This window comes from Aedes albopictus, chromosome 2, assembly GCF_035046485.1.
Source record: "Aedes albopictus strain Foshan chromosome 2, AalbF5, whole genome shotgun sequence".
Lineage (NCBI taxonomy): Eukaryota > Metazoa > Arthropoda > Insecta > Diptera > Culicidae > Aedes > Aedes albopictus.
In genome coordinates, this window is record NC_085137.1 from 186,000,712 (window position 1) to 186,026,697 (window position 25,986).

Here is a 25,986-nt window from a genome sequence, read left to right on the forward strand (position 1 = left end):
GATAGGAAAGGATGTGATGATATGACACCTACTTTAGGTGAGGTCAGCGACTCACCGACGCCCCCCATAGGTGTCAAGGAGTTGGATATTTGGGATGGGTTAATTTGGAATTCACTATAAGCGAGTGAAGTGACAATATTCAGATTGTGTAAGTGTATTTCAGTGGATCATGTTTGCCTCGCGTTTTTGAAGTGATAAAAAACTGTCAGTTCTGCAGCAACGCAGCAGAAAAAGTATCATCGCAATCACTGCGAGTGAGCATATAGGATGATACTTTTTCATACAAATATTCGCTTTGGTGGCAGAGAATTATCACTTTGAAATTTCGAGCCACATATCCAACATGGCTGCCGATGCTGATGATGCCGTAAAAAGCCTTATCGTTATCGAGTTTGCGATGAGTTAACTGGCGATAATTTATCGGTTAACAACCTTGGTATGAAGCATGTGGGAAGGGAAGAAGGATAAGGAAGGCGTACGTAACGTGTTTATTGATCAAGGTGATTATTCAATATAGTTGAATCATCCCCTGGGAATGAATACTTACCATCAAAATAACGTAATGGAACGTTCTTTCGAAACTAAATTCAACGCTACGATTGATTTTGATTCAAGATGTAATTAAAACAATGTGATCAATCTACATCTATCGCTAGCAACGTTGTCCTCCTGGATTGAACATCCCAGAGGTTCACTTGTTCGGAACGCTTACACGTTCCGCCATATAGATGCCTTTTGCCTAACGAAACGACATATTAGTACACTCCTGGTAGGGGAAAAATACTCCATTAAAATATTTTACTTTGTGTCATATTGTTTGATCATTATGCTCTTTTGTGCGAGTGAGTGTGGGTGTTTACGGATAATGCTCCTCGCTGAGGGTGAAATGCTCCTCAAAGCATCTACAATAAGACTCGACCTTGAAATTGTACATCAAGTGAATATGTTTCATTCATTAGTTTTCCGAATGGGATCATTATGCTTAAAATGGCACTTACACGCTACGTGAGATTAATGTTCGACTGTTGTTTGGCCTCTTTTGGCTCCATTCGATCATGGAAATTTTTGGAAAGAGCCTTCTCGGCAGTTGGGAAACTTGGGAAGTTCTAACATTTACAATTTCTTGTTGCCGTGAGAAGTAAAAGGGTGGGGTAACACGTAACAGGTATTTTGAATCTTCTCATCACACGTGAATTCGAAATGTGGCGTTATATTTTTTGCTTAAACTTTTCACAGTCATTCCGATATTTTCTTAAATATAGTTCTGCCTAGCGCTTATATTTGTAGATAAATATTTTCTCCAACAAAATCTTAAATTCTTGTAATGCTTCATTTTTATTGTACAAAAAGTAGTTTGGAGCCGTTTTGATTAGTGTTCCAGATCGTGGAAGAGATTGTTTCTAACGGAACGTATAAATACTGCGGTCTGCAAACGTAGCAACTATTGTTTGCCTCAAAATAGGTGATTTTAGATTTTCTAACGTTTTTACGAAATCAATTCTTCCAACTTTTGTTTCGCGGGAGCGGAAGATGTCAGAAGAAGCCAACAAACTCTTTGGAAAATTTTTACTCATGATTAACCTGAAGTAGAATATTTTAGAATCTAAATGAATAACAAAAGAATCTGGATAATACAAAGGCCTTAAAAAGGAGGTTGAAAGAATCGTGTTTCTCGAAAACATTACAAAATCTTGATTCTCTAAAATTTACGAAGAAAATAACTTAAACTCAACCTAGTCACTACAATTCACTAAGTATTCACTCTGTTGGGTCACCCGTGAAGGTACCTCTGGTTGCCAACTAATACAGCTCGTTCGATCGATTTCGACACGTCTGACAACACGCCTGGCTGTAGTACGCATAGCTGCACAGTTTCGCCTTCAGGACTATGCTACAGTTCGGAAAGTCGTCCCGGCAGGTGCCGTCGTTCTGTATCATGTCGACTCGGGGCTCTACGTAGGGTTCCATCGATGTTGCTATCGCGGCGACTGTAGTGCTCGAGGTCGTCGTCGAGGGGCAGGGTTCTTCGTTGCACACGCGGTATGCCATCGGACGGTCCGCGTAACGACAACTGGCCGATTCCTGCATGATCTTGTCACGCTGGTTGAACTCCAGACACTTGACCACTCGCCGCTGGTTACCGCCGTCGCACGTTTTGGTGCACTGTGTGAGAGATGGAACAGGTTTATGAGTGATATTCTTAATACCTCTAGAGGATTGCCATGGAATTACCTCACTCCACTCGGAGTAGTGCCATCTAGGTTTGCAATCGTCAATCGTCTCCACATCGCAGTTCTCGATCGAGATGGGCCGCTCGTTGTCGTCACACTCGGAATCGGTAGCAAAGTTGTCGTTGCGGATACACAGAACTGTTCGAGATCTGGTCAGGTTGAAGCAGTCGCCCGAACACTGTGGAGAAATAGAGAACCGAAGTTTATATTTGTTCCCTCCGTAATGTTATATTTTGTAACGGCGATATTGTAGTATGTCGGTATACTTCCGTTGTGTGGCGCTAGCATCCGATAACTTACAGTATCAAGCTGAATTGTTTTATTTTCGTTCTCCCCGCTTTTAGTTTTGTATTCTAATGTATTTTAATATTTTGCATCTCTATTATGTGATTAAAACGAGATTATATGTTGGACAGTCTTCGTTGGTGGCGTTGAGGAAGGCTTCATTTCTGTACACAAGCTTTCAATGAATTTCTGTTTAAGCTTAAATCTCTGTTCTCTGTGGTTGTCCATAGAAAAAAAAAGTTGATCAATACAAAGATACTCACCAATCCCCAAGGTCCGGCAAACCATTCTCCGTACTCGCAGGCCCGATTGCTGGTACACTCCCTAGTCGTATCCGGAGTAAACCGCAAATCACACCGCTCGGAATTGGTCGACGAACTGCGATCGCAAAAGATCGATCTAGTTTGCAATCCAACTCCGCAGCTTGCCGAGCAGCGTTGACTCCAGTCGGCAGTCAGCCAAATGCCCGTCTTCTTCGATTCCACCTGCTGACTGATCCGGCTGGAATCCAAACTAACCCGACCGTATCCGTTGGTGATCTGCATGTCGTTCTGGGTATTGTGTCCATTGTGATGATTACCGTTGCTGTTCTGGTGGTGGTGATGATGATGGCTGACTACGGTGGGCTTCCTCACCTTCGCAGGTGCTTTCGTATGCTTAACGCAGTCACAGCTCTCACTCGCCGGCGGTTGCTCTTCCATACAAGCCCCACTGTTAACCTGAATCACGATGCCGGATATCAGCTCCTGGACGCATTTGACTTCTCGGGTTTTGTACGCTTCGTTATCGGTGGTGGCTTCTTCGCAGTTACACTCACTCCACTCGGAAAGTTTCCAGTACGCCGGGCATGGCTGCGTATTGCACCGCAGTAGATGATCGTTCAACACCGGTTGTGCCAGATGAGCGCAGCGCTTCGGAGAGAACACTCGGGTTGGAGCTTCACGAACACACTTGATAACCGGCTGCTGAACTCCACCTCCGCAGGACTTACTGCACGCGCTGAACCCGATCACTTTCCAGAGGAACTTCCGCTTGCGAAGTGGTTTCGTCGTGCTCGATGGAAGCGTGTTGTTCAAGATGGTTCGTTGCTTCGGTACTCGGAAGCTGGCCTTCTCGGTGATATCGTTCGTTAGAGCTGCAATGTGAAGAAAACCAAAACCTTAATTCATTTCCAAATTCTACCCAAACCACTGAAACATACCGTCAACCCGGTTATCCTCCCCGGAATCCAGAATAGGGTTGGTGTTGATCGGCATCAGATATTCGTACTTAATCCCTGGATTGGGTTGTTGCGATAGCAAGTACAGTTCAACCGCTTCCGTGGTAGGTCCTGGGGAGGTGACCCACTCGGTGACGCCTTCGATCTTGCGAAAACTACTAACCGAGACATTGTTGAGGTTGTCCACCCGGCGGTATTCGAAAGTGGTGCCAGCGCCTTGGTAGAAACCGCTCAATGATATGGTGTAGTCGCCGTTGATGATGAACCGTTCGGCCGTTTTAAGAGCTATGGAATGAAAGAAATAGGATAGGGGAAATCATGAACTGAGTAAAAGATATAAACGTAATATTCATAAAAAAACTGATGTTTTCTTCTTCTTATTTCTGGTCAGTCTCAGAAATATTGATGTGGAGCGGACCTGGTGTGATGGTTAGAACACTTGACTATCACGCCGAGGACCTGGGATCGAATCCCACTCCCGACAAACTCGCAAAATGTGAGTTCTTCCTTCGGAAGGGAAGTAAAGCGTGGGTCCCGAGATGAACTAGCCTAGGGCTAAAAATCTCGTTAATACAGATAAAAAAAAAGAAACATTGATGGAGTTGACTAGGATTGAACCTAGACCGACTGGGGTGAGAGGCAACCACGCTTATCACTACCTATATCACTAATGCTAAAACTAATGTTGAAAAATCGTACCAAATTTCGCATTATGTTAGTTGATGGAAAGTCAGTACAAACACCACAGGAACCTCTTTTTATGTACTGAGCTGGGTGGTAGAAATTGAATAATTTTCTAGAGCTTAACAGAGGAAGGTCTAAGGAGTTTAAAGAGGACAAAAGTGGAATTCGAAGGTCTCAGAGAGTTTAATGGTGAAAGCGGCAAAAGTGTGTCTAAGAGCTAATAAATATGGGTATCAATGAAGTTCAAAAGGATTAGGAGGGTTTCAGGGCGGCTTCAAGAATATTTGAACGAGTTTCATGGAGATTCAGGGGACTCACGGGACTTCAAGGAGGTTTCAGTTGTCTGCATGAATTACCATTGCCTCGTCTACCGAAAATTCCTGAGACACCCGAAACTTTCGAAATTCCCCTTGAAAACCTCCAAAAATGCCAAGAAGTGTCCCTGAAGTTCCTCTTCAGTCCCGAAGACCATCATAAAATTCCATGAAATCTACATGGAATCCTCTGAAAGTCCCTAAAATATTTTTGAAAGCCCTATGAAAACTCCTGAAAACTTCCTGTAACTACCCCTTTGAAACCCCACAAAACTCAACGAAATCCTCTGCCCAACTAACATTTATTGTGAATGTAAACGTCAACAAAGCGTCCTCAATACGGCTTGATGCTGAGTTACTGTGATGTACATATAGATGGAAGCTTCTATGCAAGCCCTATACCAATGAATCTGGCGAACTTAATCAGCATGTATATGCTGTGCGAGAAGCTTCTATGCCACCAAGTCATAGCTCTTTTCTCGGCTCCTATTCAACCACTAACTGAATAACATCTTAAGAAGGCGCTTTTTCAGCCTTTCTGCAGTTGTTAAATAATAGTTATACGGCATCCCCAAATTAAACGATTGAATATAATTAGGTTATGGATACCGTGACGCAATACATGGGGAACTGGAATTATCACTTTTAAAATTGAATAATTAAAGTACTTGCCGCTAGTTAGAATCAAACTCCCGATTTCCGTATCCACTGGTCCCGATGATGTCCTCGCTGCCACACTGCTATATATAAATAACATAGAAAATAGCCCGTTTTGTTTTACTCCAGACAAGGCTTCATAATTGTGCCACAAGAAACCTTACCCAACTTCATCTTGCTGCAAAAGCTTGTGAAACGTCAAACGCAATCATGTTTACATTGAACAAGCTGTGTGATTGCGCCAACAGATTCTTCTTCACAGCTTCTAGCTGAAAGAGTGTTATTTAAACGGCTACGAAGCGCTGCTGTTTTGTGTTTTGACAACATTACAAAACGTACTGTATAAAAGCAGCTGTTGTAGTGGCTGGGACTCTTACTCGATTTGCACATCTTCCGGAAAATCTTCCGGCATTGAATTAAAGTGCAATAAAAGCAACACAAATAATTTCACAGCACAGAGATGGATAGCTGTAAAGAATTTGTGTAGTAGCTATATATTCCGCTTAAAGTTTGTTTTGACAATAATGTTTACTTCCGACAAGCCGTGTTGGTAAAACAACAGTTTCTTTATTACAGCTTCTAGACGTAATAAAATCGCATAACGGCCTTTAAAGCGCTGCTAGTTTGGGGATTTGTCAGTATAACGAATTGTACTGTATAGTAGCAGCTGTTTTGTTAGTGGGGACTGCTATTCGATGTGTTAAAGTTTTCACATCTTCCGGGAAATCTCCCGAAGTTGGAATAGAGTGGAGTAAAGGCAGCCCCAGTGACAAGCAATGGATTTCTGAAAACCGAGTTTGGTAGCTGGATGGTGCTTGTTTTGCAGTCGTGTATTAGCTTATGCTTTATATTTGACTAGCTTTCCTTTTATTCAGCGTTGACTGCTTTTACTCAATGGTTACACAACAGAAAGCAAACGACTGAAGCTTATAGCGCTGAAAATGTTAGTTGGGTGGAACTTCTTGAATTCCTCTGAACCCCTCCCATGTAGCACCTGCAATTAAAATAGAAATGATCATCGTTGCAAATACAGGGGGTGGTCAAAATGTTTGGGATAGGCAACTTTTTTTTCTCTCACAAAAAAGTTCAACATGGTGTAACTTTTCATAGAGTGCATCGAATATTCTCAAATTTTGACTGTTTATTAACCTATTATATGTGCATCAGTGGTACAATTTTGAGCTCGATTGGTTAATCTTTCGCAAAGTTATAACTGATTTGGTAAAACACTATTTTTAAGACTACCAATTTTTGAACTGTCATATCTCGGAGACCAGTGAACCGAATTGAATGAAATTTTGAGCAATTATCAACAATATAATAACGCTTGAAAATCCATCAAAATATAGGCTCTTTTTATACGTTGAAAAAAGTTATGATGGTTTGCCATATTTACCCATTTAGAGGAAAATGAGTGAAATTTACTATACTGCAAAAAAATTACTAAATGTGTTCTTCCTTTAATCCAAATAGGCTCTAATAAATCTTTTTATAGATATCTTATGAACAGCAGTAGAAAATCTTCGGATATCAAAAACAAAATTTTATGACATTGATGTAAAAAAGTGCATTTTTTTCGAAAAAGTTCCAAAAAGTGTCAATCTATCATAACTTTTTTCAACGTTTAAAAAATACTCATGTTTCAAATGATTTTCAAGCATTAAATATATTGTGGATAAAAGTTCAAAATTTCATTCAATTCGGTTCACTGGTCTCCGAGATATAACAGCTCAAAAATTAGTAGCATAAAAAATAGTGTTTACCAGAACGGTTATAACTTCGTGAAAGATTAACCAATCGAGCTCTAATTTGTTCCAATGATGTACATATAATAGGTTGACAAACAGTTAAAATTTGAGAATATTCGATGCACTCTATGAAAAGTTACAGCATGTTGAACTTTTTTGTGAGAGAAAAAAAGTTGTCTATCCCAAACATTTTGGCCATCCCCTGTATGTTGCAACCAAGGATTTTTTCGATCACTTGGCAATTGTTTGACTTATTTGTTCACAACTCAGTTCAGAATCCCTATATTTGAATGTTGTGTTCGGCAAAATTGTAAATTAGTGTTTTTCCTACAATTAACACCAAGGACGCCATATTCTAACTTTAATATTTACGTCGTAAAAGTGTTAGTACCAGTTACTCATACTAAACGATCGGATTTTTCGATCGTTTAGTATGAGTAGGTAGCATTAGCGCTCTAGCGCCGTTTATATAAAAGTTAGAATATGACGTCCTTGACGATAATTGTAGGAATAACACTAATCTACAACTTTGCCGAACACCACTATTCAATATTAGGTTTCTGAACTGAATTATGGACAAATGAGTCAAACGATTGCCAGGTGATTGACAACATCCCTGGTTGCAACTGAGTTTTCATGAAACAATGAGTTATTAAGTAGTTATATTGTGATTTCAGATGTTTTTATTCAGATTCACAAAATAAAAACTTGTGAAACAAAATTAAAACCTATTAAAATCATGTTGTTAATGCCAAACTGAAGTACAGTAGACGTTTGATAACTGCAACATGTTTAGGTTTTACTTAACGAACAAAATTCGATAACTGCCACGTCAGACATGCGCGAACAACCCGTCAATTGACGTTAAATGAACGTAAAATTCATTTGACTGTTCAGTGTTCATTTGGGCTCACTTGGCGCACGGTTTTAACGGATAGCGGTGTGATAACTGCAAATTTGTTGCACTTTACTGGACTTGCAGTTAAATGGCATTGCAGTTAAACCGCTTGCACCGATCGAACGTCTACTGTATGACATGTTAATGACAACTAACCAAATCAAAACAAACGTCATCGTTGAACGAAACATGCGAAATCAATTTGTAACTGAGGTATAATCTGATTGTTTCATCGAATCTTAGTTACAACCGTTTACAAATCAAGCCAACCAAAACATTGATACTGATTGTTATAAATATGTTGCATTTGGAACTAATTTAGAACGTACCGAACGTTTTTAACGGGCTGCAAAACGGCGAGTCGAAAAGGAGAGCGTCTGCTCTGATCCTCACAAGTTCCTACCTCATGCTTCCACGGGTCAAGCGATGACAAAGACCGCCAGCTAAGAGTTGTGTGCTTAGCTGGTAGTGAAGCCTGGCCCCTGTATCCTTTTGATTTCAGCTAGATTGAGGAGGTACGTCTCGAGCGTTTGTTCACCAAGGAGGTGCGGCTCAAACGGCGTTTGTTCTGGCATCCAGCGGCTGAGTATGAAATGCTCCTCCACCGGAAGCTATAATTAAGGTGACAGCCCCATCACAGTGGATAGGGGACCTAAAGCCATCAACCTACTGTTTCCGAAACCCAAAAAACCCTTACAGAAACCGAAAATGAAAGATTACGAACTGCTTCAACGGCAACGACTTTTAGCGCGAAACAACGGACAAGAATTGGAACTTGGAATGTTTTAACCCTAGCCCAGCAGGGTAAACTGGCACAACTAGGCAATGAGGCATACCGTATGAAGCTTGAGATCCTAGGACTGAGCGAAGTTCGTCGGCCGAACTTTGGAGAACACAGATTGACGTCGGATCAAATTCTGCTATACTCTGGCCTACGAGGTGAACACGCTCCTCGCCACCGTGGGGTTGGTTTCCTGCTCAGCGCTCACACCCACGCTGCGCTCATGTAGTGGAAAGCTATTAATGAGAGGATAATTGTAGCCAGATTCAGAACACGGGTTCGAAACCTTACCAATGTGACACGCCAACCGATGCTGCCGAATTGCAAGATAAAGAAAACTTCTGCAGTCAATTGAATGGTGTCGTGGACAAGATTCCGAAAGGTGATATCAAGATCCTCATGGGCGACTTCAACGCGAAGCTTGGTTCCGACAACTCGGACTATGAATACGTCATGGGACGCCATGGTCGCGGAGAAATTAGCGAAAACGGAGAGCTGTTTGCAGAGTTTTGTGGCAACAATGACATGGTGATTGGGGGATCGCTCTTTTCTCATCGACCAGTGCACAAAGTGACAGGGGTTTCCCGTGATGGCGTCACGGAAAATCAAATCGACCACATCTACGTCAGTCGAAAATGGAGACGGAGCCTTCTTGATGTGCGGAAGTAACATAGCGCCGACATTGCGTCCGACCATCATCTCTTAATCGGCGAGATCCAGCTGCGCATTGCTAGGATCCATCGACAGTAGGAGAAAATCGGGCGCCGGTTCAACACACGCCGACTGGAAGACGCTGCGGTGAAAAGGTCTTTCGTCGAGGAGCTAGAGAACCGTGCTGCGAATATTCCAGAAGGTGGAAGCGTAGAAGATCAATGGAGTGCCATCAAGAACGCCTTCATCGCCACCAGTGAGAATAATTTGAGTGAGCTACGCATCCGAGGAAAGCAGTGGATCACAGATGATACATACCTGGAGGAAGATAGAGAAGCGAAGGAATGCCAAAGCCGCGAGAGAGCAAGCAACAACACGAGGAGCCAAAGCCAGTGTTGGGAATACTCACTTGCAAAAAGTTATACTCACTTGCTTCCATTTCAGTCCAGAAGGATGCTATCAAAAAATGATGTTGGAAAGGCTTTTAGATTGTAGTTTAATCTAAAAGTTTGCCGAATAAAGTAAAGGTCGCAGACACATACCAAAACTGTGAGAGAGCTGTGAGCACAACGTGAGTATAAATTACACGAATTTCACTCACCTCGTACTCACAGCTCTTTCACAACTTTGGTATGCGTTTGCGACCTTTACTTTATTCGACAAACTTTTAGGTTAAACTACAATCTAAAAGCCCTTCGAACATCATTTTTCGATAGCATGCTTCTGGACTGAGATAGAAGCAAGTGAGTATCACTCTTGCAAGTGAGTATTTCCAACACTGGCCAAAGCTGTTGCCCGTTAGCGCTATTCGGCTCTCCACTCGGCTCACTGATATACGGCTTCTGACAATGTTCTTCTCATCCATCATCTTTTGGCCTTTCTCATCAAATCAACCATTTTTGGGTCGTCTTTGACCAGGTGATTGCCTAAACTGCCAAAACCCTAGACTGGTTCATATCTTCCCCACTCCTCCCTACGGAAAATTTTGACATCAGGCAGAAATCCATCAAACCATGCAGCACACGCAACAACAACGCAACGGTGCGCTTGGCAATGACTGAACTAGCACCGAAATAGCAGTAGCGTTGTTGGGGGGATGCTCTCGTTCCCATGCGCCGAAAATTGGATAAATATTTATTCCAACACGTGGTCTGCGTCAAGCTCGGGTGGTGCTGCGGAGGACGATGCAGTCAAAATTCTGAATATACACTGTGGTGCATAATTGATCGGACAAACGCCGAATTTCATACAAAATGGCCAAGTTTAAGATGCTGTAACTATGGTTTTCTTTGTTGGATTGAGCTCAATTTTTGACACGGAACTACAAATATGCTGAATTTTGTGTATACAAAGTATAAAATGTTTTCGTTCACAGGTCTGGGCGTGGCAAGGCGTTGAAAAAATTGCAAAAGTGATCGGACAGCGGCACGCGTGTAAATCAAAGGGGTACCGCTGTCCGATCACTTTTGCAATATTTTCAACGCCTTGCCACGCCCAGACCTGTGGACGAAAACATTTTATACTTTGTATACACAAAATTCAGCATATAAGTAGTTCCGTGTCAAAAATTGAGCTCAATCCAACAAAGAAAACCATAGTTACAGCATCTTAAACTTGGCCATTTTGTATGAAATTCGGCGTTTGTCCGATCAATTATGCACCACAGTGTAGGTAGTACGGACAGCAGACCCAGGTCCGCTTCCGAGGCTATTAAACGCATGCCGAAAATTCTCGCGCCACAGGGGGGCGAAGGTGATTTAGATTTCCATCCCGCGGCACAGTTTTGCGAATGATGGTGGGTGATGGATACCTACATGTACGCCATCATCCATCGAGAATGGACAAGAGACCGTCACACGCCGCAGCCGGAATGTATCCGTGGTCAAGGTTTTCACTTCGTTCGCTATCCGTCGGAGCGGAGCGTCAACAGCTGTTGTTTGTGTTGGGATCATGCTGCTGCTGGTGGTGTGGAATGCGCTTTCTGTGGGCCTATCGTTGATCGATTTTATTTTGTTCCATTGTGGAGAATTCAAACGCCGCCGGTTAACGGATAGGTGGGATTTCCTGGCGTGGTGAACACAGGAAATGGGAAAATATTTCGGTAATGATATCGTATAGTATACACAAGGAAGCGCATGGAACTGGTCCTGACCAGTTTTGACTCAAGGTAATGGAAATCGTCGTATGACCTTATTCATTTCATTCATTTTTTTTAGTTCAACATGTTTTTATAGATAAGACTAATACTAGAGTTCTACACCACGGTTCACTGCTGCATCTCTCCAGCCTAAGGGGTGATACTCACATCGTAAGTACTGTGTAAAAAGATAGGCCAAGAAACGGCCAAGAAACGATTTTCTGTCGAAATTTCTTGAGCGGTACTCAGCTGAAACGGAAAAATCGACGAACTTGATGATCAATGATGATGGTGACAAGGGTGGTGATGATTGTGTCGATCAAGCCAGCTGTCAATTTTTCTTTTGGGAAAAATAGCCTGACCAATTATTCCGCAAGGAAAAGTGACGTTTCTCGCGCTGTTCGGATTTTGTGCGAAGTGCGAGATGTAAACAACATAGAGCGGCTGCTGCTGGTGTGAATTTAGATGATGTTTCTGCCAGATTCTAATGCCTACATTTCTATGGAACCATCACCGGAACACTGCGGTTAGCTGTTGCTAGAATGGACCACTGGATGAGACGCCGGAACTTGTTACAAATCATACAAATTGAGTGTGGGGAGCAACTATTTTCAAAATGAAGTGGTGTTGATTAGTGATTAGTACGGGAATTCCTCCGGGAGCTCTTTCTGGCAAACCTCCAAGAGTTCCTCCGGAGTTTCTTTCTGGGATTCTTCCTGATTTTTTTCCGGAAGCTGTTGTGAATTCTTAGCAATTCCTTCAACTATTTCCAGCAGTTTTGGAATTCGCCTAAAAGTTCTTTCTGAGATTTCGTCTCGGATTTCGTCCTAATTTTTCTTCTAGGATTTCAAAACCAGTATATGAGTTTGTGATTTTTCCAAGATTTCTATCTGTGATTCCAAAAAAAAAAAACCTCAGGGAATTCCTCCTGAAATTCCATTTCACCACGAATTCTTGAGAGGATTCCATCAGGGATTCCTCCAGAGATTCTTCCAGGAATTCCTCCAGAAATTCCTCCAGGAATTCCTCCAGGAATACCTCCAGGGATTCCTTCAGGAATTCATCCGAGGATTGCACCAGTAATTCCTCAAAAAAATCATCCTAGAATTCCTCCGGGCATTCTTTCAGGAATGCCTCCGGAGATTCTTTCTGGAATTCCTCCACGAACTCCTCCAGAGATTGCTTCAGGAATTCCTCTAGGGATTCCACCAGGAATTCCTCCAGGGATTCTTCCAAGAATTTCTCCAGGGATTCCTCCAGGGGTTCCTCCGGGAATTCCTCCAGGAATTCATCCATAGATTCCTACAGGAATTCCTCTGAAAATTCTTCCAAGAATTCCTCTGGGTATTCTTATAATAATTTCTCCTAAGATTCCTCCGGGCATTCTTCCAAGAATTCCTCCGGGGAATTCCTCGGGGATTCCTACTGAAATTCCTTCAGAGATATCTCCAGGAATTCCTTTCGGGGATTCCTGTAGAAGTTCCCATGTGAGTTTCTCCAGGAATTCCTTCGGAGATTCCTCCAGTAATTCCTTAGGGGATTCCTCCAGGAATTCCTTCGTGACTCCTCCAGGAATTCCTTCGAGGATTTCTCCAGGAATTCCATCGGTGATTCCTCCAGGAATTCCTTCGGGGATTCCTCCAGGAATTCCTTCGGGGATTCCTCCAGGAATTCCTTCGGGGATTCCTCCAGGAATTCCTTCGGGGATTCCTCCAGGAATTCCTTCGGGGATTCCTCCAGGAATTCCTTCGGGGATTCCTCCAGGAATTCCTTCGGGGATTCCTCCAGGAATTCCTTCGGAGATTCCTCCAGAAATTCCTTCGGGGATTCCTCCAGGAATTCCTTCGGAGATTCCTCCAGGAATTCCTTCGGGGGTTCCTTCAGGAATTCCTTCGGGGATTCCTCCGGGAATTCGTTTAGGAATTCCTCCAGGAATTCTTCCAGCAATTCCTCCAGGAATTCATCCAGCAATTCCTCCAGGAATTCATCCAGCAATTCCTCCAGGAATTCCTCTAGGAATTCCTCCAGGAATTCTTCCAGGAATTCTTTCAGGAGTTCCTCCAGGAATTTTTCCAGGAGTTTCTCCAGAAATTCTTCCTGGAGTTCCTCCAGGAATTCTTCCCGGAGTTCCTCCAGGAATTATTTCAGGAATTTTTCCAAGAATTCCTCCAGGAGTTCTTCCAGGAATTCATCCAGGAATTCTTCCAGAAATTCCTCCAGGAATTCTTCCAGGAATTCTTCCAGGAATTCCTCCAGGAATTCCTTCGGAGATTCCTCCAGGAATTCCTTCGGAGATTCCTCCAGGAATTCCTTCGGGGGTTCCTTCAGGAATTCCTTCGGGGATTCCTCCAGGAATTCCTCCAGGAATTCTTCCAGGAATTCCTCCAGGAATTCTTCCAGGAATTCCTCCAGGAATTCCTTCGGGGGATCCTTCAGGAATTCCTTCGGGGGTTCCTTCAGGAATTCCTTCGGGGATTCCTCCAGGAATTCCTCCAGGAATTCTTCCAGGAATTCCTCCAGGAATTCCTCCAGGAATTCTTCCAGGAATTCCTCCAGGAATTCTTCCAGGAATTCCTCCAGGAATTCTTCCAGGAATTCTTTCAGGAATTCCTCCAGGAATTCCTCCAGGAATTCTTCCAGGAATTCCTCCAGGAATTCTTCCAGGAATTCCTCCAGGAATTCTTCCAGGAATTCCTCCAGGAATTCTTCCAGGAATTCCTCCAGGAATTCTTCCAGGAATTCCTCCAGGAATTCTTCCAGGAATTCCTCCAGGAATTCTTCCAGGAATTCCTCCAGGAATTCTTCCAGGAATTCCTCCAGGAATTCTTCCAGGAATTCCTCCAGGAATTCTTCCAGGAATTCCTCCAGGAATTCTTCCAGGAATTCCTCCAGGAATTCTTCCAGGAATTCCTCCAGGAATTCTTCCAGGAATTCCTCCAGGAATTCTTCCAGGAATTCCTCCAGGAATTCTTCCAGGAATTCCTCCAGGAATTCTTCCAGGAATTCCTCCAGGAATTCTTCCAGGAATTCCTCCAGGAATTCTTCCAGGAATTCCTCCAGGAATTATTCCAGGAATTCCTCCAGGAATTCTTCCAGGAATTCCTCAGGGAATTCTTTAAGGAATTCCTCCAGGAATTCTTCCAGGAATTCCTCCAGGAATTCATCCAGGAATTCCTCCAGGAATTCTTCCAGGAATTGCTCCAGGAATTCTTCCAGGAATTGCTCCAGGAATTCTTCCAGGAATTCCTCCAGGAATTCTTCCAGGAATTCCTCCAGGAATTCTTCCAGGAATTCCTCCAGGACTTCTTCCAGGAATTCTTCCAGGAATTCTTCCAGGAATTCCTCCAGGAATTCTTCCAGGAATTCCTCCAGGAATTCTTCCAGGAATTCCTCCAGGAATTCTTCCAGGAATTCTTTCAGGAGTTCCTCCAGGAATTCTTCCCGGAGTTCCTCCAGGAATTCTTCCAGGAATTCTTCCAAGAATTCCTCCAGGAGTTCTGCCAGGAATTCATCCAGGAATTCTTCCAGGAATTTCTCCAGGAATTCTTCCAGGAATTCCTCCAGGAATTCCTTCGGAGATTCCTCCAGGAATTCCTTCGGGGGTTCCTTCAGGAATTCCTTCGGGGGTTCCTTCAGGAATTCCTTCGGGGATTCCTCCAGGAATTCCTCCAGGAATTCTTCCAGGATTTCTTCCAGGAATTCTTCCAGGAATTCTTCCAGGAATTCCTCCAGGAATTCTTCCAGGAATTCCTCCAGGAATTCTTCCAGGAATTCCTCCAGGAATTCTTCCAGGAATTCCTCCAGGAATTCTTCCAATTCTTCCAGGAATTCCTCCAGGAATTCTTCCAGGAATTCCTCCAGGAATTCCTTCGGGGGATCCTTCAGGAATTCCTTCGGGGGTTCCTTCAGGAATTCCTTCGGGGATTCCTCCAGGAATTCCTCCAGGAATTCATCCAGGATTTCTTCCAGGAATTCTTCCAGGAATTCTTCCAGGAATTCCTCCAGGAATTCTTCCAGGAATTCCTCCAGGAATTCTTCCAATTCTTCCAGGAATTCCTCCAGGAATTCTTCCAGGAATTCCTTCGGGGGATCCTTCAGGAATTCCTTCGGGGGTTCCTTCAGGAATTCCTTCGGGGATTCCTCCAGGAATTCCTCCAGGAATTCTTCCAGGAATTCCTCCAGGAATTCTTCCAGGAATTCCTCCAGGAATTCTTCCAGGAATTCCTCCAGAAATTCTTCCAGAAATTCTTCCAGGAATTCTTCCAGGAATTCCTCCAGGAATTCTTCCAGGAATTCCTCCAGGAATTCTTCCAGGAATTCTTCCAGGAATTCTTCCAGGAATTCCTCCAGGAATTCTTCCAGGAATTACTCCAGGAATTCCTCCAGGAATTCTTCCAGGAATTCCTCCAGGAATTCTTCCAGGAATTCCTCCAGGAATTCTTCCAGGAATTCCTCCAGGAATTCTTCCAGGAATTCCTCCAGGAATTCTTCCAGGAATTCCTCCAGGAATTCTTCCAGGAATTCCTCCAGGAATTCTTCCAGGAATTCCTCCAGGAATTCTTCCAGGAATTCCTCCAGGAATTTTTCCAGGAATTCCTCCAGGAATTCTTCCAGGATTTCCTCCAGGAATTCTTCCAGGAATTCCTCCAGGAATTCTTCCAGGAATTCCTCCAGGAATTCTTCCAGGAATTCCTCCAGGAATTCTTCCAGGAATTCCTCCAGGAATTCTTCCAGGAATTCCTCCAGGAATTCATCCAGGAATTCCTCCAGGAATTCATCCAGAAATTCCTCCAGGAATTCTTCCAGGAATTCCTCCAGGAATTCTTCCAGGAATTCCTCCAGGAATTCTTCCAGGAATTCCTCCAGGAATTCTTCCAGGAATTCCTCCAGGAATTCTTCCAGGAATTCCTCTAGGAATTCTTCCAGGAATTCCTCCAGGAATTCTTCCAGGAATTCCTCCAGGGATTCTTCCAGGAATTCCTCCAGGAATTCCTTCGGGGATTCCTCCAGGAATTCCTTCGGGGATTCCTCCAGGAATTCCTTCGGGGATTCCTCCAGGAATAACTTCGGGGATTCCTCCAGGAATTCCTTCGGAGATACCTCCAGGAATACCTTCGGGGGTTCCTTCAGGAATTCCTTCGGGGATTTCTCCAGGGATTCCTCCGAGAATTCGTTCAGGAATTCATCCAGGAATTCTTCCAGCAATTCCTCCAGGAATTCATCCAGCGATTCCTCCAGGAATTCATCCAGGAATTCCTCAAGGAATTCTTCCAGGAATTCTTCCAGGAAATCCTCCAGGAATTCTTCCAGGAGTTCCTCCAGGAATTCTTCCAGGAGTTCCTCCAGGAATTCTTCCAGGAGTTCCTCCAGGAATTCTTCCAGGAGTTCCTCCAGGAATTCTTCCAGGAGCTCCTTCAGGAATTCTTCCAGGAATTCCTCCAAGAATTCCTCCAGAAATTCTTCCAGGAATTCCTCCAAGAATTCCTCCAGGAATTCTTCCAGGAATTCCTCCAGGAATTCTTCCAGGAATTCCTCCAGGAATTCTTCCAGGAATTCCTCCAGGAATTCCTTCGGGGATTCATCCAAGAATTCTTCCAGCAATTCCTCCAGGAATTTATCCAGCAATTCCTCCAGGAATTTCTCAAGGAATTCTTCCAGGAGTTCCTCCAGGAATTCTTTCAGGAATTCCTCCGGGGATTCCTCCAGGTATTTCTCCGGGGATTCCTCCAGGAATTCCATCGGAGATTCCTCCGGGGTTTCTTCCAGAGATTTATCTATAGAAACCTTCTAGGATTCCTCCAGGACTTCTTCCGGGGATCCCTTCAGAAATTTTTCCGGGGATGCCTTCAGAAATTCTTCCAGGATCCCTTCGGAGATTCCTCCGAAAATTGCACTGGAGATTCTTCTGGGAATTCCATCGGAGATTCCTCCGGGGTTTCCTCCAGGAATTCCTCCGGAGACTCCTCCAGGAATTTCTTCGAGTATTCCCCCAGGAATTCCTTTAGGGATTTCTCAACGAATTTCTCAAAATCCAATTTCTTCGGAGATTCGTCCAGGAATTCCTTCGGGTATTCCTCCAGGAATTCCTTTCGGGATTTCTCACCGAATTTCTTTGGAGACGCCTCAAATAATTCTTCCGTTGTTCAGGGAATTCCATCGGAAGTATCTCAAGTAATTTCTTCTGGGAATCCTCCAGAAATTCCTTCTGCGAATCCTCCAGGAATTCCTGCGGGAATTGTTCCAGAAATTCCTTCGGGGATTCTTCCAGAAATCTCTTCCAGGATGTTTTCTGGAATTCCTTTTGGGATTTCTGCAGAAATCGCTTCTGGGATTTCTCCAAAAATTGCTTCTGGCGTTTTAAAGAAATTTCTTTCTGGATTTCTTTAGGTACTCCTTGCGGGATTTCTTCAGAAATTTCTTCAAGGATTTCCATCGGTGAATTTTACAAATAGTTTGGAATGCCAGGATGACATACTGGAAAAATTCCACGCAGAAATCATGGAGGAATATCAGGCAGAAGTCTTGGTAGAATTCAGGCCAGGATTAAGGATTGTGGGGGTCCGGGGCCAGAGCGGATGTGGAGGCCCGGATGTGGGGCCCGGCCCCCTTAGATCCAGCCCTGAGGAATCCCAAGAGAAATACCAGAATAAATTCCTGAAGGAATTGATAGATGATTCCCTTGATGAATTTCTGGAGAATTCCCTGGAAAACTTCCCGAGAGAATCCCATTAAGGATTCTTTAAGGAATCTCTGGAGGAATTATCCTGGAAAAATCCTTGGAGGTATTCCCTTGAGAATCCCCGGAGAAATTCCTAAGGAATCCCTGGAGGAATTGAGGGAGGAATCCCTGGAGGAATTCCGGGAGGAATCCCTTGAGGACTTCCTGAAAGAATCCCATGAGGGATTTCTTATGGAATACCTGGAGGAATCTCTTGAAGAATCCCTAGAGGAATTCCTTGACAAATCCCTGGAAGAATTAAGGGAGGATTAGCTAGCTAGGAGTAATTAGCTGGAATTGCTGGAAGAATTCTTGGATGAATCCCCGAAGGAATTCCTGGAGGAATTCCTGGAAGAATTCCTGGAGGAATTCCTGGAAGAATTCCTGGAGGAATTCCTGGAAGAATTCCTGGAGGAATTCCTGGAAGAATTCCTGAAGGAATTCCTGGAGGAATTCCTGGAAGAATTCCTGGAGGAATTCCTGGAAGAATTCCTGGGGGAATTCCTGGAAGAATTCCTGGGGGAATTTCTGGAAGAATTCCTGGAGGAAATCCTGGAAGAATTCCTGGAGGAATTCCTGGAAGAATTCCTGGAGGAATTCCTGGAAGAATTCCTGGAGGAATTCCTGGAAGAATTCCTGGAGGAATTTCTGGAAGAATTCCTGGAAGAATTCCTGGAGGAATTCCTGGAAGAATTCCTGGAGGAAATCCTGGAAGAATTCCTGGAGGAATTCCTGGAAGAATTCCTGGAGGAATTCCTGGAAGAATTCCTGGAGGAATTCCTGGAAGAATTCCTGGAGGAATTCCTTGAAGAATTCCTGGAGGAATTCCTGGAAGAGTTCCTGGAGGAATTCCTGGCAGAATTCCTGGAGGAATTCCTGGAAGAATTCCTGGAGGAATTCCTGGAAGAATTCCTGGAGGAATTCCTGGAAGAATTCCTGGAGGAATTCCTGGAAGAATTCCTGGAGGAATTCCTGGAAGAATTCCTGGAGGAATTCCTGGAAGAATTCCTGGAGGAATTCCTGGAGGAATTCCTGGAAGAATTCCTGGAGGAATTCCTGGAAGAATTCCTGGAGGAATTCCTGGAAGAATTCCTGGAGGAATTCCTGGAAGAATTCCTGGAGGAATTCCTGGAAGAATTCCTGGAGGAATTCCTGGAAGGATTCCTGGAGGAATTCCTGGAGGTATTCCTGGAGGAATCCCTGGAAGAATTCCTGGAGGAATCCCTGGAGGAATCCCCGGAGGAAATCCTGGAGGAATTCCTGGAGGAATCCCCGGAGGAATTCCTGGAGGAATCCCCGGAGGAATTCCTGGAGGAATCCCCGGAGGAATTCCTGGAGGAATCCCCGGAGGAATTCCTGGAGGAATCCCCGGAGGAATTCCTGGAGGAATCCCCGGAGGAATTCCTGGAGGAATCCCCGGAGGAATTCCCGGAGGAATCCCTAGAGAAATCCCCGGAGGAATTCCTGGAGGAAACCCCGGAGGAATCTCCGATGGAATTCCCGGAAGAATCTTCGATGCAATTTTCGGAGGAATCTCTGAAGGGATCCCTGGACGAATTTCTGAAGGCATCCCCGGAGCAATTTCTGAAGGAATCCTTGGAAAAAGTCCTGGAGGAATCCTAGAAGGCTTCCATGGATGAATCTCTGGAAGAAACCTCGGAGGAATCTCCGATGGAATTCCTGAAGGAATCTCCGAAGGAATTCACAGATGAATCTCCGAAGGAATTCACAGATGAATCTCCGAAGGAATTCCTGGAGGAATCTCCGAAGGAATTCTTCCAGGAATTCTTCCAAGAATTCCTCCAGGAGTTCTGCCAGGAATTCATCCAGGAATTCTTCCAGGAATTTCTCCAGGAATTCTTCCAGGAATTCCTCCAGGAATTCCTTCGGAGATTCCTCCAGGAATTCCTTCGGGGGTTCCTTCAGGAATTCCTTCGGGGGTTCCTTCAGGAATTCCTTCGGGGATTCCTCCAGGAATTCCTCCAGGAATTCTTCCAGGATTTCTTCCAGGAATTCTTCCAGGAATTCTTCCAGGAATTCCTCCAGGAATTCTTCCAGGAATTCCTCCAGGAATTCTTCCAGGAATTCCTCCAGGAATTCTTCCAGGAATTCCTCCAGGAATTCTTCCAATTCTTCCAGGAATTCCTCCAGGAATTCTTCCAGGAATTCCTCCAGGAATTCCTTCGGGGGATCCTTCAGGAATTCCTTCGGGGGTTCCTTCAGGAATTCCTTCGGGGATTCCTCCAGGAATTCCTCCAGGAATTCTTCCAGGATTTCTTCCAGGAATTCTTCCAGGAATTCTTCCAGGAATTCCTCCAGGAATTCTTCCAGGAATTCCTCCAGGAATTCTTCCAATTCTTCCAGGAATTCCTCCAGGAATTCTTCCAGGAATTCCTTCGGGGGATCCTTCAGGAATTCCTTCGGGGGTTCCTTCAGGAATTCCTTCGGGGATTCCTCCAGGAATTCCTCCAGGAATTCTTCCAGGAATTCCTCCAGGAATTCTTCCAGGAATTCCTCCAGGAATTCTTCCAGGAATTCCTCCAGAAATTCTTCCAGAAATTCTTCCAGGAATTCTTCCAGGAATTCCTCCAGGAATTCTTCCAGGAATTCCTCCAGGAATTCTTCCAGGAATTCCTCCAGGAATTCTTCCAGGAATTCCTCCAGGAATTCCTCCAGGAATTCTTCCAGGAATTCCTCCAGGAATTCTTCCAGGAATTCCTCCAGGAATTCTTCCAGGAATTCCTCCAGGAATTCTTCCAGGAATTCCTCCAGGAATTCTTCCAGGAATTCCTCCAGGAATTCTTCCAGGAATTCCTCCAGGAGTTCTTCCAGGAATTCCTCCAGGAATTCTTCCAGGAATTCCTCCAGGAATTCTTCCAGGAATTCCTCCAGGAATTCTTCCAGGAATTCCTCCAGGAATTCTTCCAGGAATTCCTCCAGGAATTTTTCCAGGAATTCCTCCAGGAATTCTTCCAGGATTTCCTCCAGGAATTCTTCCAGGAATTCCTCCAGGAATTCTTCCAGGAATTCCTCCAGGAATTCTTCCAGGAATTCCTCCAGGAATTCATCCAGGAATTCCTCCAGGAATTCATCCAGAAATTCCTCCAGGAATTCTTCCAGGAATTCCTCCAGGAATTCTTCCAGGAATTCCTCCAGGAATTCTTCCAGGAATTCCTCCAGGAATTCTTCCAGGAATTCCTCCAGGAATTCTTCCAGGAATTCCTCCAGGAATTCTTCCAGGAATTCCTCCAGGGATTCTTCCAGGAATTCCTCCAGGAATTCCTTCGGGGATTCCTCCAGGAATTCCTTCGGGGATTCCTCCAGGAATTCCTTCGGGGATTCCTCCAGGAATTCCTTCGGGGATTCCTCCAGGAATAACTTCGGGGATTCCTCCAGGAATTCCTTCGGAGATTCCTCCAGGAATACCTTCGGGGGTTCCTTCAGGAATTCCTTCGGGGATTTCTCCAGGGATTCCTCCGAGAATTCGTTCAGGAATTCATCCAGGAATTCTTCCAGCAATTCCTCCAGGAGTTCATCCAGCGATTCCTCCAGGAATTCATCCAGGAATTCCTCAAGGAATTCTTCCAGGAATTCTTCCAGGAAATCCTCCAGGAATTCTTCCAGGAGTTCCTCCAGGAATTCTTCCAGGAGTTCCTCCAGGAATTCTTCCAGGAGTTCCTCCAGGAATTCTTCCAGGAGTTCCTCCAAGAATTCCTCCAGGAATTCTTCCAGGAATTCCTCCAGGAATTCTTCCAGGAATTCCTCCAGGAATTCTTCCAGGAATTCCTCCAGGAATTCTTCCAGGAATTCCTCCAGGAATTCCTTCGGGGATTCCTCCAGGAATTCCTTCGGGGATTCCTCCAGGAATTCCTTCGGGGATTCCTCCAGGAATTCCTTCGGGGATTCCTCCAGGAATTCCTTCGGGGATTCCTCCAGGAATTCCTTCGGGGATTCCTCCAGGAATTCCTTCGGGGATTCCTCCAGGAATTCCTTCGGGGATTCCTCCAGGAATTCCTTCGGGGATTCCTCCAGGAATTCCTTCGGGGATTCCTCCAGGAATTCCTTCGGGGATTCCTCCAGGAATTCCTTCGGGGATTCCTCCAGGAATTCCTTCGGGGATTCCTCCAGGAATTCCTTCGGGGATTCCTCCAGGAGTTCCTCCGGGGATTCCTCCAGAAATTCCTTCGGGGATTCCTCCAGGAATTCCTTCGAGGATTCCTCCAGGAATTTCTCCAGGGATTCCTCCGGGAATTCGTTCAGGAATTTATCCAGGAATTCTTCCAGCAATTCCTCCAGGAATTCATCCGGCAATTCCTCCAGGAATTCATCCAGCAATTCCTCCAGGAATTCATCCAGGAATTCCTCAAGGAATTCTTCTAGGAAGTCTTCCAGGAGTTCCTCCAGGAATTTTTCCAGGAATTTTTCCAGAAATTCCTCCAGGAATTCCTCCAGGAATTCCTTCGGAGGTTCCTCCAGGAATTCCTCCGGGAATTCATTCAGGAATTCATCCAAGAATTCTTCCAGCAATTCCTCCAGGAATTTATCCAGCAATTCCTCCAGGAATTTCTCAAGGAATTCTTCCAGGAGTTCCTCCAGGAATTCTTTCAGGAATTCCTCCGGGGATTCCTCCAGGTATTTCTCCGGGGATTCCTCCAGGAATTCCATCGGAGATTCCTCCGGGGTTTCTTCCAGAGATTTATCTATAGAAACCTTCTAGGATTCCTCCAGGACTTCTTCCGGGGATCCCTTCAGAAATTTTTCCGGGGATGCCTTCAGAAATTCTTCCAGGATCCCTTCGGAGATTCCTCCGAAAATTGCACTGGAGATTCTTCTGGGAATTCCATCGGAGATTCCTCCGGGGTTTCCTCCAGGAATTCCTCCGGAGACTCCTCCAGGAATTTCTTCGAGTATTCCCCCAGGAATTCCTTTAGGGATTTCTCAACGAATTTCTCAAAATCCAATTTCTTCGGAGATTCGTCCAGGAATTCCTTCGGGTATTCCTCCAGGAATTCCTTTCGGGATTTCTCACCGAATTTCTTTGGAGACGCCTCAAATAATTCTTCCGTTGTTCAGGGAATTCCATCGGAAGTATCTCAAGTAATTTCTTCTGGGAATCCTCCAGAAATTCCTTCTGCGAATCCTCCAGGAATTCCTGCGGGAATTGTTCCAGAAATTCCTTCGGGGATTCTTCCAGAAATCTCTTCCAGGATGTTTTCTGGAATTCCTTTTGGGATTTCTGCAGAAATCGCTTCTGGGATTTCTCCAAAAATTGCTTCTGGCGTTTTAAAGAAATTTCTTTCTGGATTTCTTTAGGTACTCCTTGCGGGATTTCTTCAGAAATTTCTTCAAGGATTTCCATCGGTGAATTTTACAAATAGTTTGGAATGCCAGGATGACATACTGGAAAAATTCCACGCAGAAATCATGGAGGAATATCAGGCAGAAGTCTTGGTAGAATTCAGGCCAGGATTAAGGATTGTGGGGGTCCGGGGCCAGAGCGGATGTGGAGGCCCGGATGTGGGGCCCGGCCCCCTTAGATCCAGCCCTGAGGAATCCCAAGAGAAATACCAGAATAAATTCCTGAAGGAATTGATAGATGATTCCCTTGATGAATTTCTGGAGAATTCCCTGGAAAACTTCCCGAGAGAATCCCATTAAGGATTCTTTAAGGAATCTCTGGAGGAATTATCCTGGAAAAATCCTTGGAGGTATTCCCTTGAGAATCCCCGGAGAAATTCCTAAGGAATCCCTGGAGGAATTGAGGGAGGAATCCCTGGAGGAATTCCGGGAGGAATCCCTTGAGGACTTCCTGAAAGAATCCCATGAGGGATTTCTTATGGAATACCTGGAGGAATCTCTTGAAGAATCCCTAGAGGAATTCCTTGACAAATCCCTGGAAGAATTAAGGGAGGATTAGCTAGCTAGGAGTAATTAGCTGGAATTGCTGGAAGAATTCTTGGATGAATCCCCGAAGGAATTCCTGGAGGAATTCCTGGAAGAATTCCTGGAGGAATTCCTGGAAGAATTCCTGGAGGAATTCCTGGAAGAATTCCTGGAGGAATTCCTGGAAGAATTCCTGAAGGAATTCCTGGAGGAATTCCTGGAAGAATTCCTGGAGGAATTCCTGGAAGAATTCCTGGGGGAATTCCTGGAAGAATTCCTGGGGGAATTTCTGGAAGAATTCCTGGAGGAAATCCTGGAAGAATTCCTGGAGGAATTCCTGGAAGAATTCCTGGAGGAATTCCTGGAAGAATTCCTGGAGGAATTCCTGGAAGAATTCCTGGAGGAATTTCTGGAAGAATTCCTGGAAGAATTCCTGGAGGAATTCCTGGAAGAATTCCTGGAGGAAATCCTGGAAGAATTCCTGGAGGAATTCCTGGAAGAATTCCTGGAGGAATTCCTGGAAGAATTCCTGGAGGAATTCCTGGAAGAATTCCTGGAGGAATTCCTTGAAGAATTCCTGGAGGAATTCCTGGAAGAGTTCCTGGAGGAATTCCTGGCAGAATTCCTGGAGGAATTCCTGGAAGAATTCCTGGAGGAATTCCTGGAAGAATTCCTGGAGGAATTCCTGGAAGAATTCCTGGAGGAATTCCTGGAAGAATTCCTGGAGGAATTCCTGGAAGAATTCCTGGAGGAATTCCTGGAAGAATTCCTGGAGGAATTCCTGGAAGAATTCCTGGAAGAATTCCTGGAGGAATTCCTGGAAGAATTCCTGGAGGAATTCCTGGAAGAATTCCTGGAGGAATTCCTGGAAGAATTCCTGGAGGAATTCCTGGAAGAATTCCTGGAGGAATTCCTGGAAGGATTCCTGGAGGAATTCCTGGAGGTATTCCTGGAGGAATCCCTGGAAGAATTCCTGGAGGAATCCCTGGAGGAATCCCCGGAGGAAATCCTGGAGGAATTCCTGGAGGAATCCCCGGAGGAATTCCTGGAGGAATCCCCGGAGGAATTCCTGGAGGAATCCCCGGAGGAATTCCTGGAGGAATCCCCGGAGGAATTCCTGGAGGAATCCCCGGAGGAATTCCTGGAGGAATCCCCGGAGGAATTCCTGGAGGAATCCCCGGAGGAATTCCCGGAGGAATCCCTAGAGAAATCCCCGGAGGAATTCCTGGAGGAAACCCCGGAGGAATCTCCGATGGAATTCCCGGAAGAATCTTCGATGCAATTTTCGGAGGAATCTCTGAAGGGATCCCTGGACGAATTTCTGAAGGCATCCCCGGAGCAATTTCTGAAGGAATCCTTGGAAAAAGTCCTGGAGGAATCCTAGAAGGCTTCCATGGATGAATCTCTGGAAGAAACCTCGGAGGAATCTCCGATGGAATTCCTGAAGGAATCTCCGAAGGAATTCACAGATGAATCTCCGAAGGAATTCACAGATGAATCTCCGAAGGAATTCCTGGAGGAATCTCCGAAGGAATTCTTCCAGGAATTCTTCCAAGAATTCCTCCAGGAGTTCTGCCAGGAATTCATCCAGGAATTCTTCCAGGAATTTCTCCAGGAATTCTTCCAGGAATTCCTCCAGGAATTCCTTCGGAGATTCCTCCAGGAATTCCTTCGGGGGTTCCTTCAGGAATTCCTTCGGGGGTTCCTTCAGGAATTCCTTCGGGGATTCCTCCAGGAATTCCTCCAGGAATTCTTCCAGGATTTCTTCCAGGAATTCTTC

The 25,986-nt window shown here is 44.7% G+C and overlaps 1 protein-coding gene across 1 annotated transcript in view; it reads right to left on the minus strand.

Annotated features, from left to right (window-relative positions):
• Positions 1-599: 599 nt before the first annotated feature.
• The window catches only part of LOC109409361 (thrombospondin type-1 domain-containing protein 4), an 820,641-nt gene continuing 795,254 nt past the window's right edge, over positions 600-25,986 (minus strand). Inside the window, exons 9-12 of the mRNA XM_029859333.2 lie at positions 3,718-4,020; positions 2,780-3,651; positions 2,233-2,409; positions 600-2,163 (exon numbers count right to left, since the gene is read on the minus strand). Coding sequence (XP_029715193.1) covers positions 1,801-2,163; positions 2,233-2,409; positions 2,780-3,651; positions 3,718-4,020 — 1,715 coding nt within the window. The 3' untranslated portion in view covers positions 600-1,800. The remainder of the gene's footprint in view (positions 2,164-2,232; positions 2,410-2,779; positions 3,652-3,717; positions 4,021-25,986) is intronic.